This window comes from Oncorhynchus mykiss, chromosome 21 (assembly GCF_057628025.1).
Source record: "Oncorhynchus mykiss isolate SJ-2025 chromosome 21, ASM5762802v1, whole genome shotgun sequence".
Taxonomy (NCBI): domain Eukaryota; kingdom Metazoa; phylum Chordata; class Actinopteri; order Salmoniformes; family Salmonidae; genus Oncorhynchus; species Oncorhynchus mykiss.
In genome coordinates, this window is record NC_143042.1 from 37,912,501 (window position 1) to 37,925,000 (window position 12,500).

Sequence of the window (12,500 nt, forward strand, 5' to 3'; positions counted from 1 at the left end):
CCCCGTCGGTCCACTCGTTGGTGGACAGGTCGTATTCACCATACAGCTCCCCGAGGCTCACCGCCTTGGGGTTCAGAGGGCATTCCTGCATGGCGGGCACACACAGGTCACAGGTCAACAGGCAAAGGTCAAGGGTGAAGAGGTCAATCAGTGAGAGCATAAATAAGTCTCAAACAACACTCTATTCTCCATATAATGCACTAACTTAAGGGGAAACGGTTGTCATTTTAGATTTGCCCTAAAAGTGGACAAGGAAGGAGGGGGTAGGGGTTACGGAATGACAAGAGAAAGACACGAGCAGACAGAGAGAGAGGGGACATGTTGATATCGCGTGGCTGCATAGAATAGCAACGTGCATGCCCCGCACACCTGAGGATTTGTCGTTTTCAACCATCTACTTCCTGTGTTTGAGGGGGCGCAAAATCCACTTGTCACTTAAATCTCGCCGGATTGGCTGCTTTCATTTTACTCCTGCGATTCTTTCATACTCTCGCTTGCACCTGTTGTTTTTGCCCCGTTAACTTTACGACCGCGGAGACGTTTGTAATGACCTGTCAAACACACCCCGGTAATGGCCGGAATGGTCTTTCTGTTGAGTCTATGAGAACGCTAAAGCCTTGTCTGGGATTTAACGCACCGTCTCCACACTTACATCACAACAAACAGAGAAAGAGAACTTGATTTTGATGGGTGTTCATTTTATGGGGAATTGAAAATAATAATAATAAAATGAATAATAATTGAATACAGTTGAAATGTTTACAAATTAAAGCAACTTGTGAAAATGAACCCTTGGATCATAGTGATATTATGTCTGATATCCCAAACAAGGTGAAGTGTGTTTAGATAGGTGTCATCTAGAGCCAAGCCTGTTGAGTTTACATTCCAGGGGACCTTGTGTCACGACTTCTGCCGAAGTCGAAACCTCTCCATGTTCGGGCAGTGCTCGGGGGTCGACGTCACCGGTCTTCTAGCCATCATTGATCCCTTTTTCATTTTCCATTGGTTTTGTCTTGTCTTTCTACACACCTGGTTTCAATCCCATTCATTACCTGTTGTGTATTTAACCCTCTCTTCCCCCTCAGGTCTTTGTCAGAGATTGTTTGTTATTCAGTGTTGTGGTGGTTTTGTATTGATGCCCTCGTACCCACTTTGTTTATTGTCTACATTTAGTGTTTGGAGTCTGTTTCGTTTATCATTATTAAATAGCTCCATTACACTCAGTTTGATTCTCCAGCGCCACCTATACACACGACTCTGACACCTTGCTATTGTCACACCTGTTAAATTATGCAAGAGAACGTGAAAACAACAGTAACTAATGAGGCAGCCTAGACAGGTAGGGTAGACAGAGCAGGTGAGTGGAGGTAGGGTAGACAGAGCAGGTGAGTGGAGGTAGGGTAGACAGAGCAGGTGAGTGGAGGTAGGGTACACAGGGCAAGAGAGTGGAGGTAGGGTAGACAGAGCAGGTGAGTGGAGGTAGGGTAGACAGAGCAGGTGAGTGGAGGTAGGGTAGACAGAGCAGGTGAGTGGAGGTAGGGTACACAGGGCAAGAGAGTGGAGGTAGGGTAGACAGAGCAGGTGAGTGGAGGTAGGGTAGACAGAGCAGGTGAGTGGAGGTAGGGTAGACAGAGCAGGTGAGTGATGGTAGGGTAGACAGAGCAGGTGAGTGGAGGTAGGGTAGACAGAGCAGGTGAGTGGAGGTAGGGTAGACAGAGCAGGTGAGTGGAGGTAGGCTAGACAGAGCAGGTGAGTAGAGGTAGGGTAGACAGAGCAGGTGAGTGGAGGTAGGGTACACAGGGCAGGAGAGTGGAGGTAGGGTAGACAGAGCAGGTGAGTGATGGTAGGGTAGACAGAGCAGGTGAGTGGAGGTAGGGTAGACAGAGCAGGTGAGTGATGGTAGGGTAGACAGAGCAGGTGAGTGGAGGTAGGGAAGACAGAGCAGGTGAGTGATGGTAGGGTAGACAGAGCAGGTGAGTGGAAGTAGGGTAGACAGAGTAGGTGAGTGGAGATAGGGTAAACAGAGCACGGTGAGTGGAGGTAGGGTAGACAGAGCACGGTGAGTGGAGGTAGGGTAGACAGAGCACGGTGAGTGGAGGTAGGGTAGACAGAGCAGGTGAGTGGAGGTAGGGTAGACAGAGCAGGTGAGTGGAGGTAGGGTAGACAGAGCAGGTGAGTGGAGGTAGGGTAGACAGAGCAGGTGAGTGGAGGTAGGGTAGACAGAGCAGGTGAGTGGAGGTAGGGTAGACAGAGCAGGTGAGTGGAGGTAGGGTACACAGGGCAGGAGAGTGGAGGTAGGGTAGACAGAGCAGGTGAGTGGAGGTAGGGTAGACAGAGCAGGTGAGTGGAGGTAGGGTAGACAGAGCAGGTGAGTGGAGGTAGGGTAGACAGAGCAGGTGAGTGATGGTAGGGTAGACAGAGCAGGTGAGTGGAGGTAGGGTAGACAGAGCAGGTGAGTGGAGGTAGGGTAGACAGAGCAGGTGAGTGGAGGTAGGCTAGACAGAGCAGGTGAGTAGAGGTAGGGTAGACAGAGCAGGTGAGTGGAGGTAGGGTACACAGGGCAGGAGAGTGGAGGTAGGGTAGACAGAGCAGGTGAGTGATGGTAGGGTAGACAGAGCAGGTGAGTGGAGGTAGGGTAGACAGAGCAGGTGAGTGATGGTAGGGTAGACAGAGCAGGTGAGTGGAGGTAGGGAAGACAGAGCAGGTGAGTGATGGTAGGGTAGACAGAGCAGGTGAGTGGAAGTAGGGTAGACAGAGTAGGTGAGTGGAGATAGGGTAAACAGAGCACGGTGAGTGGAGGTAGGGTAGACAGAGCACGGTGAGTGGAGGTAGGGTAGACAGAGCACGGTGAGTGGAGGTAGGGTAGACAGAGCAGGTGAGTGGAGGTAGGGTAGACAGAGCAGGTGAGTGGAGGTAGGGTAGACAGAGCAGGTGAGTGGAGGTAGGGTAGACAGAGCAGGTGAGTGGAGGTAGGGTAGACAGAGCAGGTGAGTGACGGTAGGGTAGATAGAGCAGGTGAGTGGAGGTAGGGTAGACAGAGCACGGTGAGTGGAGGTAGGGTAGACAGAGCAGGTGAGTGGAGGTAGGGTAGACAAGGCAGGTGAGTGGAGGTAGGGTAGACAGAGCAGTTGAGTGGAGGTAGGGTAGACAGAGCAGGTGAGTGGAGGTAGGGTAGACAGAGCAGGTGAGTGGAGGTAGGGTAGACAGAGCAGGTGAGTGGAGGTAGGGTAGACAGAGCAGGTGAGTGGAGGTAGGGTAGACAGAGCAGGTGAGTGGAGGTAGGGTAGACAGAGCAGGTGAGTGGAGGTAGGGTAGACAGAGCAGGTGAGTGATGGTAGGGTAGACAGAGCAGGTGAGTGGAGGTAGGGTAGGGTTGACAGAGCAGGTGAGTGATGGTAGGGTAGACAGAGCAGGTGAGTGATGGTAGGGTAGACAGAGCAGGTGAGTGGAGGAAGGGTAGACAGAGCAGGTGAGTGGAGGTAGGGTAGACAGAGCAGGTGAGTGGAGGTAGGGTAGACAGAGCAGGTGAGTGGAGGCAGGGTAGACAAGGCAGGTGAGTGGAGGTAGGGTAGACAGAGCAGGTGAGTGGAGGTAGGGTAGACAGAGCAGGTGAGTGGAGGTAGGGTAGACAGAGCAGGTGAGTGGAGGTAGGGTAGATAGAGCAGGTGAGTGGAGGTAGGGTAGACAGAGCAGGTGAGTGGAGGTAGGGTAGACAGAGCAGGTGAGTGGAGGTAGGGTAGACAGAGCAGGTGAGTGGAGGTAGTGTAGACAAGGCAGGTGAGTGGAGGTAGGGTAGACAGAGCAGGTGAGTGGAGGTAGGGTAGACAGAGCAGGTGAGTAGAGGTAGGGTAGACAGAGCAGGTGAGTGGAGGTAGTGTAGACAAGGCAGGTGAGTGGAGGTAGGGTAGACAGAGCTGGTGAGTGGAGGTAGGGTAGACAGAGCAGGTGAGTGGAGGTAGGGTAGACAGAGCAGGTGAGTGACGGTAGGGTAGACAGAGCAGGTGAGTGGAGGTAGGGTAGACAGAGAACGGTGAGTGGAGGTAGGGTAGACAGAGCAGGTGAGTGGAGGTAGGGCAGACAAGGCAGGTGAGTGGAGGTAGGGTAGACAGAGCAGGTGAGTGGAGGTAGGGTAGACAGAGCAGGTGAGTGGAGGTAGGGTAGACAGAGCAGGTGAGTGGAGATAGGCTAGACAGAGCAGGTGAGTGGAGGTAGGGTAGACAGAGCAGGTGAGTGGAGGTAGGGTAGACAGAGCAGGTGAGTGGAGGTAGGGTAGACAGAGCAGGTGAGTGGAGGTAGGGTAGACAGAGCAGGTGAGTGATGGTAGGGTAGACAGAGCAGGTGAGTGATGGTAGGGTAGACAGAGCAGGTGAGTGGAGGTAGGGTAGACAGAGCAGGTGAGTGGAGGTAGTGTAGACAGAGCAGGTGAGTGGAGGTAGGGTAGACAGAGCAGGTGAGTGACGGTAGGGTAGACAGAGCAGGTGAGTGGAGGTAGGGTATACAGAGCAGGTGAGTGACGGTAGGGTAGACAGAGCAGGTGAGTGATGGTAGGGTAGACAGAGCAGGTGAGTGATGGTAGGGTAGACAGAGCAGGTGAGTGATGGTAGGGTAGACATAGCAGGTGAGTGGAGGTAGGGTAGACAGAGCAGGTGAGTGGAGGTAGGGTAGACAGAGCAGGTGAGTGGAGGTAGGGTAGACAGAGCAGGTGAGTGATGGAAGGGGAGACAGAGCAGGTGAGTGGAGGTAGGTTGGACAGAGCAGGTGAGTGGAAGTAGGGTAGACAGAGCAGGTGAGTGGAGGTAGGGTAGACAGAGCAGGTGAGTGATGGTAGGGTAGACAGAGCAGGTGAGTGGAGGTAGGGTAGACAAGGCAGGTGAGTGGAGGTAGGGTAGACATAGCAGGTGAGTGGAGGTAGGGTAGACAGAGCAGGTGAGTGGAGGTAGGGTAGACAGAGAAGGTGAGTGGAGATAGGCTAGACAGAGCAGGTGAGTGGAGGTAGGGTACACAGGGCAGGAGAGTGGAGGTAGGGTAGACAGAGCAGGTGAGTGGAGGTAGGGTAGACAGAGCAGGTGAGTGATGGTAGGGTAGACAGAGCAGGTGAGTGGAGGTAGGGTAGACAGAGCAGGTGAGTGATGGTAGGGTAGACAGAGCAGGTGAGTGGAGGTAGGGTAGACAGAGCAGGTGAGTGATGGTAGGGTAGACAGAGCAGGTGAGTGATGGTAGGGTAGACAGAGCAGGTGAGTGGAGGTAGGGTAGACAGAGCAGGTGAGTGATGGTAGGGTAGACAGAGCAGGTGAGTGGAGGTAGGGTAGACAGAGCAGGTGAGTGGAGGTAGGGTAGACAGAGCAGGTGAGTGGAGGTAGGGTAGACAGAGCAGGTGAGTGGAGGTAGGGTAGACAGAGAAGGTGAGTGGAGGTAGGGTAGACAGAGCAGGTGAGTGGAGGTAGGGTAGACAGAGCAGGTGAGTGATGGTAGGGTAGACAGAGCAGGTGAGTGGAGGTAGGGTAGGGTAGACAGAGCAGGTGAGTGATGGTAGGGTAGACAGAGCAGGTGAGTGATGGTAGGGTAGACAGAGCAGGTGAGTGGAGGAAGGGTAGACAGAGCAGGTGAGTGGAGGTAGGGTAGACAGAGCAGGTGAGTGGAGGTAGGGTAGACAGAGCAGGTGAGTGGAGGCAGGGTAGACAAGGCAGGTGAGTGGAGGTAGGGTAGACAGAGCAGGTGAGTGGAGGTAGGGTAGACAGAGCAGGTGAGTGGAGGTAGGGTAGACAGAGCAGGTGAGTGGAGGTAGGGTAGACAGAGCAGGTGAGTGGAGGTAGGGTAGACAGAGCAGGTGAGTGGAGGTAGGGTAGACAGAGCAGGTGAGTGGAGGTAGGGTAGACAGAGCAGGTGAGTGGAGGTAGGGTAGACAGAGCAGGTGAGTGGAGGTAGGGTAGACAGAGCAGGTGAGTGGAGGTAGGGTAGACAGAGCAGGTGAGTGGAGGTAGGGTAGACAGAGCAGGTGAGTAGAGGTAGGGTAGACAGAGCAGGTGAGTGGAGGTAGGGTAGACAGAGCACGGTGAGTGGAGGTAGGGTAGACAGAGCAGGTGAGTGGAGGTAGGGTAGACAAGGCAGGTGAGTGGAGGTAGGGTAGACAGAGCAGGTGAGTGGAGGTAGGGTAGACAGAGCAGGTGAGTGGAGGTAGGGTAGACAGAGCAGGTGAGTGGAGGTAGGGTAGACAGAGCAGGTGAGTGGAGGTAGGGTAGACAGAGCAGGTGAGTGGAGGTAGGGTAGACAGAGCAGGTGAGTGGAGGTAGTGTAGACAGAGCAGGTGAGTGGAGGTAGGGTAGACAGAGCAGGTGAGTGATGGTAGGGTAGACAGAGCAGGTGAGTGGAGGTAGGGTAGGGTAGACAGAGCAGGTGAGTGATGGTAGGGTAGACAGAGCAGGTGAGTGATGGTAGGGTAGACAGAGCAGGTGAGTGGAGGAAGGGTAGACAGAGCAGGTGAGTGGAGGTAGGGTAGACAGAGCAGGTGAGTGGAGGTAGGGTAGACAGAGCAGGTGAGTGGAGGTAGGGTAGACAGAGCAGGTGAGTGGAGGTAGGGTAGACAGAGCAGGTGAGTGGAGGAAGGGTAGACAGAGCAGGTGAGTGGAGGTAGGGTAGACAGAGCAGGTGAGTGGAGGTAGGGTAGACAGAGCAGGTGAGTGATGGTAGGGTAGACAGAGCAGGTGAGTGGAGGTAGGGTAGACAGAGCAGGTGAGTGGAGGTAGTGTAGACAGAGCAGGTGAGTGGAGGTAGGGTAGACAGAGCAGGTGAGTGGAGGTAGGGTAGACAGAGCAGGTGAGTGGAGGTAGGGTAGACAGAGCAGGTGAGTGGAGGTAGGGTAGACAGAGCAGGTGAGTGGAGGAAGGGTAGACAGAGCAGGTGAGTGGAGGTAGGGTAGACAGAGCAGGTGAGTGGAGGTAGGGTAGACAGAGCAGGTGAGTGATGGTAGGGTAGACAGAGCAGGTGAGTGGAGGTAGGGTAGACAGAGCAGGTGAGTGGAGGTAGTGTAGACAGAGCAGGTGAGTGGAGGTAGGGTAGACAGAGCAGGTGAGTGACGGTAGGGTAGACAGAGCAGGTGAGTGGAGGTAGGGTATACAGAGCAGGTGAGTGACGGTAGGGTAGACAGAGCAGGTGAGTGATGGTAGGGTAGACAGAGCAGGTGAGTGATGGTAGGGTAGACAGAGCAGGTGAGTGATGGTAGGGTAGACATAGCAGGTGAGTGGAGGTAGGGTAGACAGAGCAGGTGAGTGGAGGTAGGGTAGACAGAGCAGGTGAGTGGAGGTAGGGTAGACAGAGCAGGTGAGTGATGGAAGGGGAGACAGAGCAGGTGAGTGGAGGTAGGTTGGACAGAGCAGGTGAGTGGAGGTAGGGTAGACAGAGCAGGTGAGTGGAGGTAGGGTAGACAGAGCAGGTGAGTGATGGTAGGGTAGACAGAGCAGGTGAGTGGAGGTAGGGTAGACAAGGCAGGTGAGTGGAGGTAGGGTAGACATAGCAGGTGAGTGGAGGTAGGGTAGACAGAGCAGGTGAGTGGAGGTAGGGTAGACAGAGCAGGTGAGTGGAGATAGGCTAGACAGAGCAGGTGAGTGGAGGTAGGGTACACAGGGCAGGAGAGTGGAGGTAGGGTAGACAGAGCAGGTGAGTGGAGGTAGGGTAGACAGAGCAGGTGAGTGATGGTAGGGTAGACAGAGCAGGTGAGTGGAGGTAGGGTAGACAGAGCAGGTGAGTGATGGTAGGGTAGACAGAGCAGGTGAGTGGAGGTAGGGTAGACAGAGCAGGTGAGTGATGGTAGGGTAGACAGAGCAGGTGAGTGATGGTAGGGTAGACAGAGCAGGTGAGTGGAGGTAGGGTAGACAGAGCAGGTGAGTGATGGTAGGGTAGACAGAGCAGGTGAGTGGAGGTAGGGTAGACAGAGCAGGTGAGTGGAGGTAGGGTAGACAGAGCAGGTGAGTGGAGGTAGGGTAGACAGAGCAGGTGAGTGACGGTAGGGTAGACAGAGCAGGTGAGTAGAGGTAGGGTAGACAGAGCACGGTGAGTGGAGGTAGGGTAGACAGAGCAGGTGAGTGGAGGTAGGGTAGACAAGGCAGGTGAGTGGAGGTAGGGTAGACAGAGCAGGTGAGTGGAGGTAGGGTAGACAGAGCAGGTGAGTGGAGGTAGGGTAGACAGAGGAGGTGAGTGGAGGTAGGGTAGACAGAGCAGGTGAGTGGAGGTAGGGTAGACAGAGAAGGTGAGTGGAGGTAGGGTAGACAGAGCAGGTGAGTGGAGGTAGGGTAGACAGAGCAGGTGAGTGATGGTAGGGTAGACAGAGCAGGTGAGTGGAGGTAGGGTAGGGTAGACAGAGCAGGTGAGTGATGGTAGGGTAGACAGAGCAGGTGAGTGATGGTAGGGTAGACAGAGCAGGTGAGTGGAGGAAGGGTAGACAGAGCAGGTGAGTGGAGGTAGGGTAGACAGAGCAGGTGAGTGGAGGTAGGGTAGACAGAGCAGGTGAGTGGAGGCAGGGTAGACAAGGCAGGTGAGTGGAGGTAGGGTAGACAGAGCAGGTGAGTGGAGGTAGGGTAGACAGAGCAGGTGAGTGGAGGTAGGGTAGACAGAGCAGGTGAGTGGAGGTAGGGTAGACAGAGCAGGTGAGTGGAGGTAGGGTAGACAGAGCAGGTGAGTGGAGGTAGGGTAGACAGAGCAGGTGAGTGGAGGTAGGGTAGACAGAGCAGGTGAGTGGAGGTAGGGTAGACAGAGCAGGTGAGTGGAGGTAGGGTAGACAGAGCAGGTGAGTGGAGGTAGTGTAGACAAGGCAGGTGAGTGGAGGTAGGGTAGATAGAGCAGGTGAGTGGAGGTAGGGTAGACAGAGCAGGTGAGTAGAGGTAGGGTAGACAGAGCAGGTGAGTGGAGGTAGGGTAGACAGAGCAGGTGAGTGACGGTAGGGTAGACAGAGCAGGTGAGTGGAGGTAGGGTATACAGAGCAGGTGAGTGACGGTAGGGTAGACAGAGCAGGTGAGTGATGGTAGGGTAGACAGAGCAGGTGAGTGATGGTAGGGTAGACAGAGCAGGTGAGTGATGGTAGGGTAGACATAGCAGGTGAGTGGAGGTAGGGTAGACAGAGCAGGTGAGTGGAGGTAGGGTAGACAGAGCAGGTGAGTGGAGGTAGGGTAGACAGAGCAGGTGAGTGATGGAAGGGGAGACAGAGCAGGTGAGTGGAGGTAGGTTGGACAGAGCAGGTGAGTGGAGGTAGGGTAGACAGAGCAGGTGAGTGGAGGTAGGGTAGACAGAGCAGGTGAGTGATGGTAGGGTAGACAGAGCAGGTGAGTGGAGGTAGGGTAGACAAGGCAGGTGAGTGGAGGTAGGGTAGACATAGCAGGTGAGTGGAGGTAGGGTAGACAGAGCAGGTGAGTGGAGGTAGGGTAGACAGAGCAGGTGAGTGGAGATAGGCTAGACAGAGCAGGTGAGTGGAGGTAGGGTACACAGGGCAGGAGAGTGGAGGTAGGGTAGACAGAGCAGGTGAGTGGAGGTAGGGTAGACAGAGCAGGTGAGTGATGGTAGGGTAGACAGAGCAGGTGAGTGGAGGTAGGGTAGACAGAGCAGGTGAGTGATGGTAGGGTAGACAGAGCAGGTGAGTGGAGGTAGGGTAGACAGAGCAGGTGAGTGATGGTAGGGTAGACAGAGCAGGTGAGTGATGGTAGGGTAGACAGAGCAGGTGAGTGGAGGTAGGGTAGACAGAGCAGGTGAGTGATGGTAGGGTAGACAGAGCAGGTGAGTGGAGGTAGGGTAGACAGAGCAGGTGAGTGGAGGTAGGGTAGACAGAGCAGGTGAGTGGAGGTAGGGTAGACAGAGCAGGTGAGTGACGGTAGGGTAGACAGAGCAGGTGAGTAGAGGTAGGGTAGACAGAGCACGGTGAGTGGAGGTAGGGTAGACAGAGCAGGTGAGTGGAGGTAGGGTAGACAAGGCAGGTGAGTGGAGGTAGGGTAGACAGAGCAGGTGAGTGGAGGTAGGGTAGACAGAGCAGGTGAGTGGAGGTAGGGTAGACAGAGGAGGTGAGTGGAGGTAGGGTAGACAGAGCAGGTGAGTGGAGGTAGGGTAGACAGAGAAGGTGAGTGGAGGTAGGGTAGACAGAGCAGGTGAGTGGAGGTAGGGTAGACAGAGCAGGTGAGTGATGGTAGGGTAGACAGAGCAGGTGAGTGGAGGTAGGGTAGGGTAGACAGAGCAGGTGAGTGATGGTAGGGTAGACAGAGCAGGTGAGTGATGGTAGGGTAGACAGAGCAGGTGAGTGGAGGAAGGGTAGACAGAGCAGGTGAGTGGAGGTAGGGTAGACAGAGCAGGTGAGTGGAGGTAGGGTAGACAGAGCAGGTGAGTGGAGGCAGGGTAGACAAGGCAGGTGAGTGGAGGTAGGGTAGACAGAGCAGGTGAGTGGAGGTAGGGTAGACAGAGCAGGTGAGTGGAGGTAGGGTAGACAGAGCAGGTGAGTGGAGGTAGGGTAGACAGAGCAGGTGAGTGGAGGTAGGGTAGACAGAGCAGGTGAGTGGAGGTAGGGTAGACAGAGCAGGTGAGTGGAGGTAGGGTAGACAGAGCAGGTGAGTGGAGGTAGGGTAGACAGAGCAGGTGAGTGGAGGTAGGGTAGACAGAGCAGGTGAGTGGAGGTAGTGTAGACAAGGCAGGTGAGTGGAGGTAGGGTAGATAGAGCAGGTGAGTGGAGGTAGGGTAGACAGAGCAGGTGAGTAGAGGTAGGGTAGACAGAGCAGGTGAGTGGAGGTAGGGTAGACAGAGCAGGTGAGTGGAGGTAGGGTAGACAGAGCAGGTGAGTGGAGGTAGGGTAGACAGAGCAGGTGAGTGACGGTAGGGTAGACAGAGCAGGTGAGTGGAGGTAGGGTAGACAGAGCACGGTGAGTGGAGGTAGGGTAGACAGAGCAGGTGAGTGGAGGTAGGGTAGACAAGGCAGGTGAGTGGAGGTAGGGTAGACAGAGCAGGTGAGTGGAGGTAGGGTAGACAGAGCAGGTGAGTGGAGGTAGGGTAGACAGAGCAGGTGAGTGGAGATAGGCTAGACAGAGCAGGTGAGTGGAGGTAGGGTAGACAGAGCAGGTGAGTGGAGGTAGGGTAGACAGAGCAGGTGAGTGGAGGTAGGGTAGACAGAGCAGGTGAGTGGAGGTAGGGTAGACAGAGCAGGTGAGTGGAGGTAGGGTAGACAGAGCAGGTGAGTGATGGTAGGGTAGACAGAGCAGGTGAGTGGAGGTAGGGTAGGGTAGACAGAGCAGGTGAGTGATGGTAGGGTAGACAGAGCAGGTGAGTGATGGTAGGGTAGACAGAGCAGGTGAGTGGAGGAAGGGTAGACAGAGCAGGTGAGTGGAGGTAGGGTAGACAGAGCACGGTGAGTGGAGGTAGGGTAGACAGAGCAGGTGAGTGGAGGTAGGGTAGACAGAGCAGGTGAGTGGAGGTAGGGTAGACAGAGCAGGTGAGTGATGGTAGGGTAGACAGAGCAGGTGAGTGGAGGTAGTGTAGACAAGGCAGGTGAGTGGAGGTAGGGTAGACAGAGCAGGTGAGTGGAGGTAGGGTAGACAGAGCAGGTGAGTAGAGGTAGGGTAGACAGAGCAGGTGAGTGGAAGTAGTGTAGACAAGGCAGGTGAGTGGAGGTAGGGTAGACAGAGCAGGTGAGTGGAGGTAGGGTAGACAGAGCAGGTGAGTGGAGGTAGGGTAGACAGAGCAGGTGAGTGGAGGTAGGTTGGACAGAGCAGGTGAGTGACGGTAGGGTAGACAGAGCAGGTGAGTGGAGGTAGGGTAGACAGAGCACGGTGAGTGGAGGTAGGGTAGACAGAGCAGGTGAGTGGAGGTAGGGTAGACAAGGCAGGTGAGTGGAGGTAGGGTAGACAGAGCAGGTGAGTGGAGGTAGGGTAGACAGAGCAGGTGAGTGGAGGTAGGGTAGACAGAGCAGGTGAGTGGAGATAGGCTAGACAGAGCAGGTGAGTGGAGGTAGGGTAGACAGAGCAGGTGAGTGGAGGTAGGGTAGACAGAGCAGGTGAGTGGAGGTAGGGTAGACAGAGCAGGTGAGTGGAGGTAGGGTAGACAGAGCAGGTGAGTGATGGTAGGGTAGACAGAGCAGGTGAGTGGAGGTAGGGTAGGGTAGACAGAGCAGGTGAGTGATGGTAGGGTAGACAGAGCAGGTGAGTGATGGTAGGGTAGACAGAGCAGGTGAGTGGAGGAAGGGTAGACAGAGCAGGTGAGTGGAGGTAGGGTAGACAGAGCAGGTGAGTGGAGGTAGGGTAGACAGAGCAGGTGAGTGGAGGTAGGGTAGACAGAGCAGGTGAGTGGAGGTAGGGTAGACAGAGCAGGTGAGTGGAGGAAGGGTAGACAGAGCAGGTGAGTGGAGGTAGGGTAGACAGAGCAGGTGAGTGGAGGTAGGGTAGACAGAGCAGGTGAGTGATGGTAGGGTAGACAGAGCAGGTGAGTGGAGGTAGGTTAGACAGAGCAGGTGAGTGGAGGTAGGGTAGACAGAGCAGGTGAGT

At 55.0% G+C, this 12,500-nt stretch overlaps 1 protein-coding gene across 2 annotated transcripts in view; it reads right to left on the minus strand.

Moving 5' to 3' along the window:
- The window catches only part of dnah2 (dynein, axonemal, heavy chain 2), a 234,031-nt gene that overhangs the window by 86,600 nt on the left and 134,931 nt on the right, over positions 1–12,500 (minus strand). For both annotated transcript variants that reach the window (XM_036957925.2, XM_090214597.1), the window contains exon 43: positions 1–85. This exon is cut by the window's left edge and continues 33 nt beyond it. In XM_036957925.2, the coding sequence (XP_036813820.2) occupies positions 1–85 (85 nt within the window). The remainder of the gene's footprint in view (positions 86–12,500) is intronic.